Source organism: Cicer arietinum, chromosome 1, assembly GCF_000331145.2.
Source record: "Cicer arietinum cultivar CDC Frontier isolate Library 1 chromosome 1, Cicar.CDCFrontier_v2.0, whole genome shotgun sequence".
Classification (NCBI taxonomy): domain Eukaryota; kingdom Viridiplantae; phylum Streptophyta; class Magnoliopsida; order Fabales; family Fabaceae; genus Cicer; species Cicer arietinum.
The window spans coordinates 49,672,017-49,686,680 of record NC_021160.2 but is presented as its reverse complement, the minus strand read 5'-3'; the positions used below and the strand labels follow the sequence as shown (position 1 = coordinate 49,686,680).

General features: G+C 30.6%; 3 protein-coding genes across 5 annotated transcripts in view; 1 reads left to right on the top strand and 2 right to left on the bottom strand.

Annotated features, from left to right (window-relative positions):
* Positions 1–1,774, top strand: part of LOC101494833 (E3 ubiquitin-protein ligase RMA1H1) — a 2,705-nt gene extending 931 nt beyond the window's left edge. Inside the window, exons 1-2 of one of the 2 annotated variants that reach the window (XM_004487228.3) lie at positions 432–590; positions 719–1,774. In XM_004487228.3, coding sequence (XP_004487285.1) covers positions 766–1,509 — 744 coding nt within the window. In that variant the 5' untranslated portion in view covers positions 432–590; positions 719–765 and the 3' untranslated portion in view covers positions 1,510–1,774. Of the gene's footprint in view, positions 1–431; positions 591–718 lie in introns of those variants that run through there. The other variant, XM_004487229.4, reaches the window with a different exon arrangement.
* A 2,611-nt stretch (positions 1,775–4,385) lies between these two features.
* LOC101495373 (uncharacterized) lies at positions 4,386–8,604 on the bottom strand. Of its 2 annotated transcripts, none has more exons than XM_004487232.4 (7): positions 8,469–8,604; positions 8,027–8,105; positions 7,848–7,943; positions 7,347–7,450; positions 7,117–7,253; positions 5,116–5,198; positions 4,386–4,755 (listed from the first exon to the last, which is right to left on the bottom strand). In XM_004487232.4, exons 2-6 carry the CDS (start codon positions 8,084–8,086, stop codon positions 5,116–5,118), a joined length of 480 nt encoding a protein of 159 aa, XP_004487289.1. In that variant the 5' UTR covers positions 8,087–8,105; positions 8,469–8,604; the 3' UTR covers positions 4,386–4,755. The 2 variants fall into 2 exon arrangements, with proteins under 2 accessions (XP_004487289.1, XP_004487290.1); XM_004487233.4 differs by having other exon boundaries at positions 4,556–4,755; positions 5,095–5,198.
* Positions 8,605–10,778: 2,174 nt separating this feature from the next.
* On the bottom strand, positions 10,779–13,735 carry LOC101496362 (pentatricopeptide repeat-containing protein At2g20710, mitochondrial-like). The gene is made up of 2 exons (XM_004487234.4): positions 13,382–13,735; positions 10,779–12,327 (listed from the first exon to the last, which is right to left on the bottom strand). The coding sequence occupies exons 1-2, from the start codon at positions 13,634–13,636 to the stop codon at positions 11,104–11,106; spliced, it is 1,479 nt and encodes a 492-aa protein (XP_004487291.1). The 5' UTR covers positions 13,637–13,735; the 3' UTR covers positions 10,779–11,103.
* Positions 13,736–14,664: the final 929 nt, after the last annotated feature.

The window sequence follows — 14,664 nt, the reverse complement described above, 5'->3', positions numbered from 1 at the left end:
TCATGGTTTTCTCACTTATTTTTTAATGTTTAGTTTAGTTTAATTCTTGTGTGTTATTATAATAATGTGGAATTGGCTATATCCTTTTGTTGTTAGCTTCCTCCTTGAAGATAGTTTTTGTGATTTAGTTAAGAAGTTGTTAGGTGTGTAGGAACATTACATGTGAATGTGGAACTAATGTAAACAAAGCATAGTTCTTTACTCAGTTTTTTATAAAGATATATAAAATGTGTTGTTTTTTTCTCTATCTGCTCTGAATAAATTACATATTTTTGTTGGGTGGCCCTATCCACCGAGAGCTGAAAATACTTGTATATTTTGAAGTGAATAAAGCACATATTATTCATGTTTAAACTTCTAGAAAATTAGTTAGGTGCGGTGCTGCTTTTCACCTACATTTCACCTACCAAAATTTGGTGTGCTCTCTCAATCACTTACTGCTAAAAGCTTTAATTTCCCTCAACAGGATTATTGCCTAGTGGAGGGGGATAACATGCAAAGATGAAATTCACACTGATTGTCTTTTGTAGTGTTTAGGATTTATAAGAAAACTTGATTTCTTGATCTGAATACAATTTTATAGTTTTAAGGTTTTCTTCTTTGTTATTTTTTAGACTGACTTTTTGAACATTTTTAGATTTTTTTATATAAATGAAACTTCAATGGAGGATGAATGAATTATCTTTTAAATTATTGGTTTTGTACTTTTTCTTTTCAGATTCAGGCACTGACCGGTTAAAGAACACACTATAAGGCAAAAGAAAAATGGCCCTAAATCAGTATTTTGAGGAGGGTGTTCCTCAAAGAAATTCCTTGGAAGATAAATCATCTCAGGAAATGTGGAAATGTGGCAGTGCTGAAGCTATTTCAGGTTCTAGTGGCTTTGACTGCAACATATGCTTAGATTGTGTGCAAGATCCAGTGGTTACTCTTTGTGGTCATCTCTACTGCTGGCCCTGCATTTACAAATGGCTTAATTTCCATGGCGAAAACAAAGAGAAGCAGAAGAATAAGCCACAATGTCCAGTATGCAAATCAGATATTTCACAGTCATCCATTGTTCCGCTCTATGGCCGAGGCCTAACCACACCACCATCCAAAGACCATGCTCACCAAATAGGGAATGTCACACCACCAAGACCCCTTGCTCCTTCTTGGATGACTAACTTACCGAGATCGCTTGAAGCAGCAAATGTTTCACAACATACTTCTCAGGTTTATCATCCTCATTATCTTAACCATTCTCAACAATACACTTCACCAATGCTTGACACAAGTGGTTCACTTACCAATGCATTGAATACAACTTATGGCGTCTTTGGTGAAATGATTTATGCAAGGATCTTTGGAAACCAAGTAACAAACATATATACATACCCGAATTCATACAATCTTTCAGGGATCAGTAATCCAAGGATCAGAAGGCATTTGATGCGAGCTGATAAGTCGCTCAGTAGAATCTGTTTCTTCCTCCTCTGTTGCACAGTTTTGTGTCTTCTCTTGTTCTGATTGCTATTTCATGTTTTTGTGCAATACATTCCTGTATAGAATACAAGCGGTACCCGGGTTTAGTTAGATGTATCATATATCAGAGATGTGGCATATTTGTTGCTGAGAACAGGTGTTATTAGTATAATTACCTGTCTCTATGAGTTATTTGAATAAGTTTGCATCTGTTTTATTTTGGCTTTCAGCTTGTTATAAACTAAACTGTATTTATATTTCCGGAAGGAAAAAATAATAGATGTTTGCATTAGTTTGCAGTTGTGATTCATGTTTGGCATTAAGTTTGTTACTATAAACTCATAAGTAAGAAAATTTCCAACTTGGTCTTTTGGTGTTTGTTTTGGAGTTGGTAGGTGAAGGAAAAATAGGACTAATGACTAATATTCTAGAAAGTTACAGATGCTGATCACAACCGAAATTGCAGATTATAGGATTATTTTCCAAAAACTACTAATGGCGTAGCATAAGTACAACCACATGGATACTTGGAGTTGGTGTATGCCTATATTTGCTGAATTTTAATTTAGAGTAATTGCTGCATTCTTTTTCCAACTTCTAAGTTCTAAGCCCCACTTCTGATTATGAAATTTGAACCATTATTGGACTGTAAGAATATCACAATCCATTATCAGTATATGCATTTGCAAAATAAATAGTAATAATAAAAATCTGATTAGCATTCATGAGTTCTATTTTTCAAATTATCATAATCAGTTTTTTTTTTTTAACTCCAAACAATTAATCAATTAGCTCTATTTAGGATAAAATGTTGGTCTTTATAACTCGGTACGGTAAGTACAATTCAATTGGTATTTGATAGCCGTAAGAACAATATATAGAGTTCTTGTTAGAATCTTTGATTTGCCTCACTTAAAGTGTGTAAGTTTTTTTTTTTCTTTTCAAAATAAATTGAAAAAGACAAATATTAATAAAAGTGACATAAATGATCAAGTTACAACTATGACTAAAAGAATTTGAAATTGGTTAGTCCATATTACAAAGTTAAATTCTGACGTAGGCTAGACCTTAAATACCTATTAGTCGGAGTGACCTATTCACACCTCTAATTATACTTTTAGGTATTATAAATAACTCAATCAAATTTTTTTAAAATTAACATGAGAGAACAAAAGTTGTTTAGAAAAGTCTGTTAGATATTTTCTGAAGTCTATAACATTAATTGCCTTTTTTTAACACATGTAACAAAATCTTAAACACCTTATAATATGAGATTGGAGGAAGTATCTTGATAAGATGCTTATAAAATTTAAAGACTAATATGAATAATTAATACTCCCTCCAATTTTAAATATAAGTAAAAAAAATTAGTCTTTTATAGTCCAAAATATAAATTTCAACAATTTTTACTATATTAAATATTTTCCTTTTTTAAATATAATTAATGTTTACCCATTAAATATTTCAACAATTTAATTTAATTTTTCTACTCCTATTTTCAATACCATAATTAATGCATTAATGTTTACAAAGTATTCTAAATATAATTTTGGAAGTTGATTTATTTATTTATTTTCCAATACCAATAAAAATTGGTTGATTTCTTAACATGTGTGTATCATCTTTTTTTTTTACTTAAATATATTTATATATTATTTCTCGTTGAATGTAAATTTCTTTTGTTTTGTGAATATGAAGAATAGTCAAATGCTTTCTAGCATATTAGTTTTCTTTTTCTTGTTCTTTTGACAAAAAAAATGAAACTTATCTATGGTCAATTAAATTTTCAGAAAAAAAGGAATATAAAGACAAATATTACAATAAAATAAGAGGATGGTAATAACTAATCTATGCATTTGATATATTGTATTGTACAAATTATCTGAGTCATCTATTATATTATATTCATTGAAGAGTAAATCAAAATATTGGATCAAACGTATAGGCAAAGATTCATTTGGTTGATTTCTTAATATGTGTGTATCATATTTTTTTTTTACTTAAATACATCATATATTATTTCTCGTTGAATATATTTATTTTGTTTTGTATATATGAAATATAGTCAAATGCTTTCTACCATATTAGTTTTTTATTTTTATTTTTTGACAAAAATAAAACTTATCTATGGTCAATTAAATTTTCAGAAAGAAAAAAGGAATATAAAGACAAATATTACAATAAAATAAGGGGATGGTAATAACTAATCTATGCATTTGATATATTGTATTGTACAAATAATCTGAGTCATCTATTATATTATATACAATGAAGAGTAAATGAAAATATTGGATCAAATGTATAGGCAAAGATTCATTTGAGCGAAGTGAAAAGTAGATAAGAATAAATTTTAATTGACTTCAATAAAAATTCAACTTTAAAATATTAATTATTGCAATTGTAAGTAACACTAAAATTATTGATTGTATAGCTAGAATAAATATCTTCCTACACTTTTATTTGGCATTTGTAGGATAATAAAAATAAAAATAAAAATAAAAATAAAAATAAAAATAAAAATAAAAATAAAGAAAATGCTAATTTTTACGTTACATCTTTGTAAGAAAGAGAAGAATGATATCTGTCAACGCATAACACTGATAACTCATAACCATCCACTCTCTTCATGTATGGTCAATAAGTGCATTCTTCTCTTTCTCGAGTAAATATAGAATTTTAATTGCCACTTGACGTAATATGCTTGTTATATATTATTTATAACAATCAATATAAACTATATATATTCAATAAAATTTGTTTAAAACGATTTTACAGTGAATACACACACATATATATATTTAAAGTTTTTGTAATAAATGACATTATTACTTTAAAAATAATATGTATTCGGGTTGGATCAAACCAAATCAATTTCAAAGATTAAGTTAAAAAATCAATCCAATTCATTGAAGAATTTAAAAGAAAAAAAAAAAACCTGCTTTCAATTTGATTTTAGAACAGTGACTTCAATCATCCACAAAATATCAGTTTACCAATTTCGTGCAACTTGAAGTTTGATGACGATGGATGAAAGAGTTTCCAACAAATTGAAGGTAACATACAACATACATCTTCAAAAAATACAAGCTAATTCAAATCAAAGACAACTGGAAGAGCTCTCAGTTAATTATATCACTAAAGGAGTAGCTTGGACTTTGACCTTAAGTCCAGGGTTTGAATTCTGGTGATGGAAATAAAAATGCATCCGTTGAGAAAAGAGTTACCCCTTAACTGATACCTACATCTATCTTCAAGAGATTAATCATATGGCTACCGGAAGTGGAGATTACCCTGAATCAATTACCAGATAAAAAAAATCACTAGAGTCGTAAAGAGTTATAAAGTATAACCACAATCAAAGTTTTTCTTCTATCTCATTTTAATAATTTACAAGTTCACATTGTCAAATGACCATCACTAGTACGAAGCTAGATTCAACTGATTAGAGAGAAAAACAATATCAAATTTTTGCTACCAGCTAGTAATGTCTATATGTTAATTAAAAGAACAAGTGACTGGTAACTCCCAAATAAATCTGAAAGCGATTTATTTAACCGAACCATGATGTGACAAAATTCATACCATATCATGCTCATTAAGATATAGCAAATACCTAATTGAATAAGGTACCTAATATAACTATCTCCTTACTTAAAGTTCAGGCATTCCCCTTCCTGTTTTAGCATCATAAGTCTTCTCCCTTACAAGTTCCATTGGAGTATCTTTTGGACCAGCTGTCAAAATGAATAACAAATGAGATAAGGATCAGTTAGTCAGGTACTAGGCCAGTTTCTGAAAATGTACGCATAGTCTCCCACTAATTTTATATATATCTATTTAAAATTTTGCACATTTAAAAATTAAAACAGCAGAAAAATAGTCAAAGTGATTGATGCTGTAACAAGAGAATGAGTTCACATCAATTATCTCGGCAGTGAACCAAGGTTTTGACTCAATTCATCACAAAACTAAATCCATCAATCCAAAATACATCGGTCGATACATTACATTCAAAATAATACACATGTCGGAAGCTTCAGTGAATTTAACAATTTTGTTATTATACTTCTTTCTGATCTTTAATAGCACCAATACATAGGTAATACCAGAATAATTTAATAAATCATAGCAGTTTATCATGTCTACAATGACTCACGACCACTAGTATCAAAATTTTCTCTTTATTTAAGATTTAAACTTTTTTATATTAATTTCATACTATTATTTAAGCTGTAAATTTGTTGTATCCCTGTGTTTGTGTCATTGTATGCATGTCTCATATTGTGTTTGTGCGTCATTTTACAAAAGTAGCTTTCTACTTGAGTTTCTACATATATGAAATGCAACAATGGAAAGACACTTCATGAATCTTACACTTTTTATGATTAACACGCTTGAACATTTAAATTCCTTTGGATAATGGCCTTCAAACATAGTTATCATGAAAAAATATTAAAAGAATCTTGCTAAACATGTGCTCTTCAAACAACATCTTGTATAAGTTGAAACTAGTTTCTCCATTTCAACTTTTTAAAAGCTCTCTAATTCAACTTCTCGATAAACATTAATAAGCTGGTAATGACTTTTTATTAAGTGAAAAACCATAAATGTATTTTAGTTGAGTCTCGTAAGCTAGAGTCTAGAAGCTAATCCAATCCAAGCTAGACCTTAATCTACTTCCATCCTACTTTTCCAAAGGCTTGCTTTTATGTTATTATTGTGCTAACTAATTAACTATAATTATGCATTCCAAATTTCCAACAAAAGGAGTCACTTTAAAATATGTCTATAAGGTGTGATTTATAAGGCAGCACTGCTTTTTCAATGGCAAGCATAACAACAAGCTATGGTTAACCATGTATGTCAACAAACACCAGGCGAAGAAGAGCATAGGTACATCAATCAAATTAAACGAGATAAATAAACTATCACTATGTTTAGTTTGTTCAATGAGTCATCCAGTTAGATACACTTATGAAACTAGTTAGTGTCTTAGTGATTAGTTGCTCTCTCTGGTTTATATACGCCACTTCATTGGTTTGTTATACGCACCTTTTACATGTTAATCCAAGTTTAGTTTCAGTTTCTCACTTCAATTTGATCTAGGTCATTGCAGTTTCTCAGTGTAATCAATAGCGGATTGTGGAAAATAACGAAACACCAAAAATCCGCTATGTGAAATAGCGGATAGCGTTGCGGTCAAATAGCGGAGGTCGCATAGAGGTCGAAATAAGTAAATTATATATAAAAAAAGGTGTGTTGCATACAAATAAAAAAGGGAATGGAGCCATAGCATAGCTTATATATTGAAAGGTATACATATTACAGCGAATATAGGAGTAATACTCACTAACTCTATTAGTTTTCTATTATAAAAATAGGCCATGTTTGGAACTCATGCACAATCTTCAGTTTTATTATTTTTTAAAATCCACAAAATTCTATTTTTCCCGCTATTGCCGCTATTTCGGTTATCAGAAATTGGAATTGCGGCTGCTATTGTCCTAATAGCAAAACTAGGACAGCGTCGCGGTTTTCATAGCAGATTCATCACAATCCACTATGCTATAGCACCACTAAAACCGCTATTTGACAACACGTCTCTCAACAACTTTAACAAGGAAAAAAAGGGTAAGATTTTCAAATACTTACCAACTGTAGGTCTTGGTGTAACTCTTATCTTTAAGATCTCTGGACGAGGGATAATTGACCCAGACGCTCCTATTCCCCTAGACACTCTGACTTTCGTACCATCTTCAAGATACTTAGTTCCAATCTTGCAAGGCTTCCTGCATAAGTAAAAGGTTACCTTGATATATGTTATGTATCCCCAACCTCTGAAGAATCAATCACCAGTTCAATTTCTGAACCAATGCACATACCCTGTAACTGGATCAAGAACTTGCACATTAGAGGCATGGATTGGGGCTTCAACAGTAAAGATACCCCCTTCATGACCTTGCCCTTGCTTGATATGCTTCTTTACCTGTAAATAATAAGTTAAAAAAAAAAGGCATTAGTGTGGGAAATCAATCAATCAGAAAAATTTAGACAATTAGATGCTATATGTGGTCATTAAGATTCCGACCCAAGACACATTGTTAATGGAATTGAAAACAAATAGACATTGTTAAAAGTTATGGAAGATTGATTGCAGTGTTGTCATTTGCCAATAACAAAAAATAGTGATTTGTTCATATTCTATTATGCTACAGAGTTATAAGAAAACTATAGCTGCTATTTGACAACACTTTATACTAAATCACATATGTAAAACAATAGCGATTTATTCAAATTCTGCTAATTTGACAACAGTGGTTGATTGAGTAAAAAAATACAAAAAGCAAGTTGTGATGAAGATTTTCGTGTTTATCATCACTCACCAGATTTTTACCCTCAACAATGACACGATTCTGAGAGCGAACAACACGCTTAATCACCCCGGTCTCACCCTTATCTTTGCCTCTTATTATCATAACCTGTTCCAAATGAACACGTGTAAGAGAACATAAAAAAGCATAGGAAAAGAAAAGAATTATAAATTGAGTTAGGGTTGGCTTACATTGTCCCCTCTGACAACTTTCCAATGCCTAATGAGTTTCTCAGCTGCTTTCCAACCCATTTCACAACAACCCTACTCTCTAGAACCACAAAAATTATTACAGCTAATAAGTTTCAAAATCATTGAATATTGCAAGTAAAAATCATGCACTGCATATATAATATAACCAGCAAACAAGAACAGTAAAAACTAACAGAATCGACTAACTTAACCAATAACTAGTGCAAAAAATTTTCTAAAATCAAATTGAAAGGAATCGCGGTGCGGAGCTTTAATCCGCTGCGACGCAAATCTGTGGTGCGTTTCCTTTTGCAGTGGCGGCTATGGCGGCCACAAATTGCACTGGAATCGGTACCTTGAACGCGCACTACACGACAGGGGAAGGAAAATTCGAAAAAAATAATAAAATAAAAATAAATGAAAATATGAACGATTTTCTCACTGCTTCTGGCGGCGGACGACCAACTCTGACTGATTTTTCCGGCCGGTTGAGCTCAGTGCGTTTCCAATCTAACTTGTTTCTGAACATACAAACCCAAAGCAGCATTGTTATTTTGATGGGCCTCTTCAAAATCAAGTGGGTTGGGCTTTGAATTCGATTACAATCTCATCTCATCTGTTTTTTTTTAAATAGAATTATAACTATGTTTTTAATTGAAAATTAAAAAAAAGTTATAATTTTCTTATCGAATCAAATACTACTAATGATTTACCTTAATCTTAATAATTATTGTTAATAAAAAAAAAAGCACAAGAATAATACTCTCAAACATTATTTTTGTCTCATGCATTGCGTTGTTAGTTGTTCACTTCTACTATGGCTAATTGGCTACTAGTTTATTTCAAAACCTTCATCAACGTCTAAAAGTATTTGAATTTTGAATCTCAGTTCGAGATTTTATTATATGCAGTGTTGATTGTCTCCATGCACCAATTTGGTATCCTCCATAGAGATCCAATGAAACAATAGTCGTTTAATTGAAACAATGGTCATTAAAATTAATGAATGTGAAATACATTTTGAGGTTGTTTATTCATATACTTGCCAAATATTCAAAATAATTTACAATTTTTATGGTATTTTTCCTTCATTAAATTTTTTGCATTAACCTTTTTTTTTTAATCTTGTAAAAAAATCTAATTATATAATTTTAAAATAGATAATTATTTATTGAACTTTATGTGAAATTAAAAGTGATGAAAATATAAATAATTACAATAAATATTTTTTTGTTAATTATTATTGTATATCTATAATTCCTTTTATTTAATTGAAGTAGTAACTTTTAATATTTTTTCTTTTGAAATAGTAAATAAACTCGCATACAACTATGGTGTTTTCAGGTTCGAACTTGATGCATGATATCTAATCTAATAATATCTACATTTCCACCTATTTAAACTCGAAACATAAAATCCAACCTAACAATATCGACATTATCACTTGAGCTAAGTCTTATGTCTCACTGCTTCTGGCGGCGGACGACCAACTCTGACTGATTTTTCCGGCCGGTTGAGCTCAGTGCGTTTCCAATCTAACTTGTTTCTGAACATACAAACCCAAAGCAGCATTGTTATTTTGATGGGCCTCTTCAAAATCAAGTGGGTTGGGCTTTGAATTCGATTACAATCTCATCTCATCTGTTTTTTTTTAAATAGAATTATAACTATGTTTTTAATTGAAAATTAAAAAAAAGTTATAATTTTCTTATCGAATCAAATACTACTAATGATTTACCTTAATCTTAATAATTATTGTTAATAAAAAAAAAAGCACAAGAATAATACTCTCAAACATTATTTTTGTCTCATGCATTGCGTTGTTAGTTGTTCACTTCTACTATGGCTAATTGGCTACTAGTTTATTTCAAAACCTTCATCAACGTCTAAAAGTATTTGAATTTTGAATCTCAGTTCGAGATTTTATTATATGCAGTGTTGATTGTCTCCATGCACCAATTTGGTATCCTCCATAGAGATCCAATGAAACAATAGTCGTTTAATTGAAACAATGGTCATTAAAATTAATGAATGTGAAATACATTTTGAGGTTGTTTATTCATATACTTGCCAAATATTCAAAATAATTTACAATTTTTATGGTATTTTTCCTTCATTAAATTTTTTGCATTAACCTTTTTTTTTTAATCTTGTAAAAAAATCTAATTATATAATTTTAAAATAGATAATTATTTATTGAACTTTATGTGAAATTAAAAGTGATGAAAATATAAATAATTACAATAAATATTTTTTTGTTAATTATTATTGTATATCTATAATTCCTTTTATTTAATTGAAGTAGTAACTTTTAATATTTTTTCTTTTGAAATAGTAAATAAACTCGCATACAACTATGGTGTTTTCAGGTTCGAACTTGATACAACTATGGTGTTTTCAGGTTCGAACTTGATGCATGATATCTAATCTAATAATATCTACATTTCCACCTATTTAAACTCGAAACATAAAATCCAACCTAACAATATCGACATTATCACTTGAGCTAAGTCTTATGGATATGAACTTTTAAATATTAAGGGATCAATTTTTTTTTTACTCAATTAAAGAATCATCTTAAAGAATATGAAGTTGGATTTTCATTTTTTGTTATGCTTTAAATCTTATGATAGTTGGTTCGGTCCGTGAGCTGTTTTTTACACTTGTTATCTCAAAAGCTGCCAAATCATGACCATGTTGGTATAACGTTTGTTATGTAAGGGATTAATTCAAAATAAATAAAAAATTAGACTAAAAAAAAACTCAAAATAAACATACAAGATAAAAAAAAAAATTAAGTCTTTACTTTTACATGATGTTTGATTTATGTGACCAATGATTTTGTTTTCTTTCTTTTTCTTAATAAATTTATAGTTAGATTGAATCACTGTCTTACAAAATGGGAGAGACTAAATTAGAATGTTAACAAACCAGAGGCATAATGATGAAAGGTGCAACAGAGTCTCTAAACAGGAGCAAAATAAATAACCATAGCAACCAGCTAGAACAAAAGAATTTACTCTATCCTGAAAATACTTTAACACATCCTTTGCAAGCAGCATTTTCACACTAAACCATTACTTTTCTGCATCATGAAGTTGAACATTTTCATTCATTTGATAATCTTGTTTAATCATATCAAAGGCTTCTGTATCTTCTACTTCACTATGAACATAACTCACTAGTCTATCATAGGTAGTAGCTGAGATATGACCATCTTCCTTAAATAACTTAAGGATCTCAAGGGCCTGTTCCACATCAACTTTTTCTTTAAGGTACTTGATACAAGCACACAAAGTGTAGGTGTTAGGCTTCCATCCTCGTCGTTGTCGACTACCTGAGGTTATTTTCTTCATTGTTTGAACCGCTTTTTCCATATCATTATCAGCATGATAGGCAGACGACATACGGTCCCATGAACTTCCATCTAATTCCTTGCCGTTATCCAAAAGCCTCTTGATATATGACTCGGCTTTATCCAACAGACCCCATTTACAGTATGCAGTGATCATCAAATTCGGAATTCTCATGTCAAAATATGTATGTCCTGATTCCCATTCTTGCAAAATCTTCTCGGCACCATCGATGTCATCCAGTTTCACTAATGAGCTTAGCATGCATAAGTAACTCGAGTTGGAAGATTTTTTTAGATTTTTACACCTATTCCAAAGTCGATAAACCTCATCCTTGTTTCCAATTGCAGCGTGTATAGATTGAAGAGATTCATACGCAACTCTCCTCGAAAGATCGTTAACTAAATTTTCCGATTTCTTCAGCGATGCTGACGCTTTCTCAACATTCCCGGCTTTCATATAACCATTTGCGGCTGTAGCATATGTATACCAGTCTATGGTTGCCAAGGGATCAGCTTCCATCTGCATTAGTAGCTTCTCCATCCCTTCTATGTCTCTAGAAGATGAATAAGCATTCAACCGAATGTTAAACGTAGCACCGTTACAGATGTCATTTTCTTTCATTCCTTGCATCAACCTATCCATTTTTTCATATTTACCCGTCTGAGCATATAACTTTAACATCATATTGTAACACACGGTCATGTGCACGGGATTCAACTTCTTAATTTTCTTCATGATAACTTCGGCTTCCTCCAAAGATTTATGTTCTGCATAGCAGCCCAAAAGGGAAGCATAGATTTTGAACCCAAGTTTGGTTTCAGGGATGCCTTTGAAAAATATCTCTGCTTGTTCTAAACCATGAACTTTAGATATCAGGTTGAGCCGTTTAGCAATGTCTCCGGGCGATAAATCATTGCTATTAATATTGCTCATCCATTCTGATACCTAACAGAGTGTTTAAACCATGATATATAATCTAAAGTAAATAGCACATCGAACATAAAGCATCACCAGAACTCGTGGTCAAACGATGATAAATGATTTCGCCATCAAATTAATATCTAAATCTGAGTAGCATCCATCAAACTAGCCCTCATATGTAGAGATTGATTTAAGCACAAAAAAGAAATGCACATTCAAGGAAAATAGTGAAAATTTCCTTTGTTCTCTGACTATCCCTTGTAAATAGAGTCAATTTGGATAAACTTTTCAAGAGGTACTTATAGAAAAAGAAATATCAAATGAATCTTTTAGCACCTTGTTTTAAATACAAAGAAGAAAGAAGTTTTTTTCACTATTTATTACACAAAATCTTTAAAACAATAGAGTGAAAACAATGTAGCATTTTTGCAATTTAAGTTTGAAAGCAGAAAATGAAAAGAAAAAACAAAAAGGCCCAATAATTGTGAGTTTTTAAAACAATAATCTCTTGTACAAGTTGAAACTAAAAACCAAGTAACACAAATTGTTCGGGAGAATTCGAGTTCAATTCCTAACGAAAGTAATTTTTTATCAGACTTTACTTACCTCCCATTTGAATTTCAGACTACTAAGGTCCCGTTTCCCATGGAACCAGAGGGTTAAGACCAAAAAACCTTTAAATTTAACTTTTATCCATAAACCTCAATCTAGTATGGACTATAAACTATAACAAACTAATCACACCAAGATCCACAAACCTTAGAATATAGATATATAAAATCTGACCAACAACCATTCCAACCAAAGTTTGAATTTGGTACCCTTGATCAATTCGATTTTAACTAAAGCCGGTTAACCACTTAAGCTCAATCACTTGGTTACACAACTCGAAATTAAATTCAAGAGAATTCATTTTACTTATCCATAACAATATAAACTAACAGCTTGGAATAGAACTCACAAGAGCTAGATTTTCTACTTGCACAAATGAAGCAAAACAATGACCCAAGTATATAATCATACTACTTCATACATAAATGTCCCAACAAGAAAAGATTGAAACTTTGAATATTTTTACCTGAAGGGCATGAGTGAAACGACCATAATTAGCGAGACGATTGATGATACGTTTGAGCACAGGCTGGGTAACTTGTCTACCTTGTTCGATCCATTGGTTGAGAATTGGAGCCATTGAAGTTCTTGGGTCTCCACTCTTCAATATGCGATTTTCCAATGCCGAGAAACTAATTGGGGTTTCTGTTGAGTACATTCGAAGAGACCCAGAAACATAAGACATGTTCATTGTTTTGCATATTGAACGAATTAACATCATTTTTTTTCTTGTTCACAGCTCTCAACACACTCGTTACTTGCCACTATGAATCAAACCTCAACGATTTTTATTTGCACTTCATTTTGCTTTGTTCCTTGTCTCTTTCTGTTTTGTTTTATTAGAAAAGTAATTTCTTTTTTTTGAAAAAAAAATGAAGTGGAGATAAACAAGCCCAGAAAGAAGTTTGATGGGAAGAACAAATGGGCCGCAGGCCCAAAAATATTAGTTTTCGAACATGTTAAAATTGTTCAGTTCAACAAAAAAAAAACCATTGTTCAGTATTTCTGTTCAAAATTAGCTAAAACATGAGCTTTCAATCATTAAAAGATGTGTTTTTTTATAACTATGTTATAATTACAAATATATACAGTACTTTAACAGTAATTAATCTCCATCGAAGAATCAATTGGATACACAAGGTATGTTTTTCCTTACCCAGATTTTCTCTTACCACTTGAATTAACCATAAAACATGTGATTTGAAAATGTGTTTAAAAATTTATCCCAAAAATGTATACAAATTAAATTCTTACTTTAAGTCTCAATCTCTTTCATGGTAAATTAAATAGACATTTACTTAAATACACCAACTCATTTTTTAGAGAATCAATCATCATTTTAGTTCTTAAAAATATAAAATCTTGTTACTTTAGATTTAGTCAAAAAAAATTAATTAGATTTAGTCAAAAAAAATTAATTAGCTCTCGAATCAACATAATATTTCATAAAAGATATAATTTACTATCATAAAAACCCATAATTAATTTAATTTTTGATTGAGGTACCAAAATGTATTTCCCATTTTTTACTCTCAATTTTAAATTCTTTGTTAAATAGTTGAAATAAAATCAAGTTTAATTGGCTTAAGAATATATTCAAGTACAAATTCTACCATAAAAAACCTGTTTATTGAAATTTTCAATTTTTATCCAAACAAGTATCAAACAGTTAAACCACAAACAAGGCTCAGTTCTGAGAAGATACATAACTCCTCATTGTTAGGAGTACAAGGTGAAACGTGTATCCAA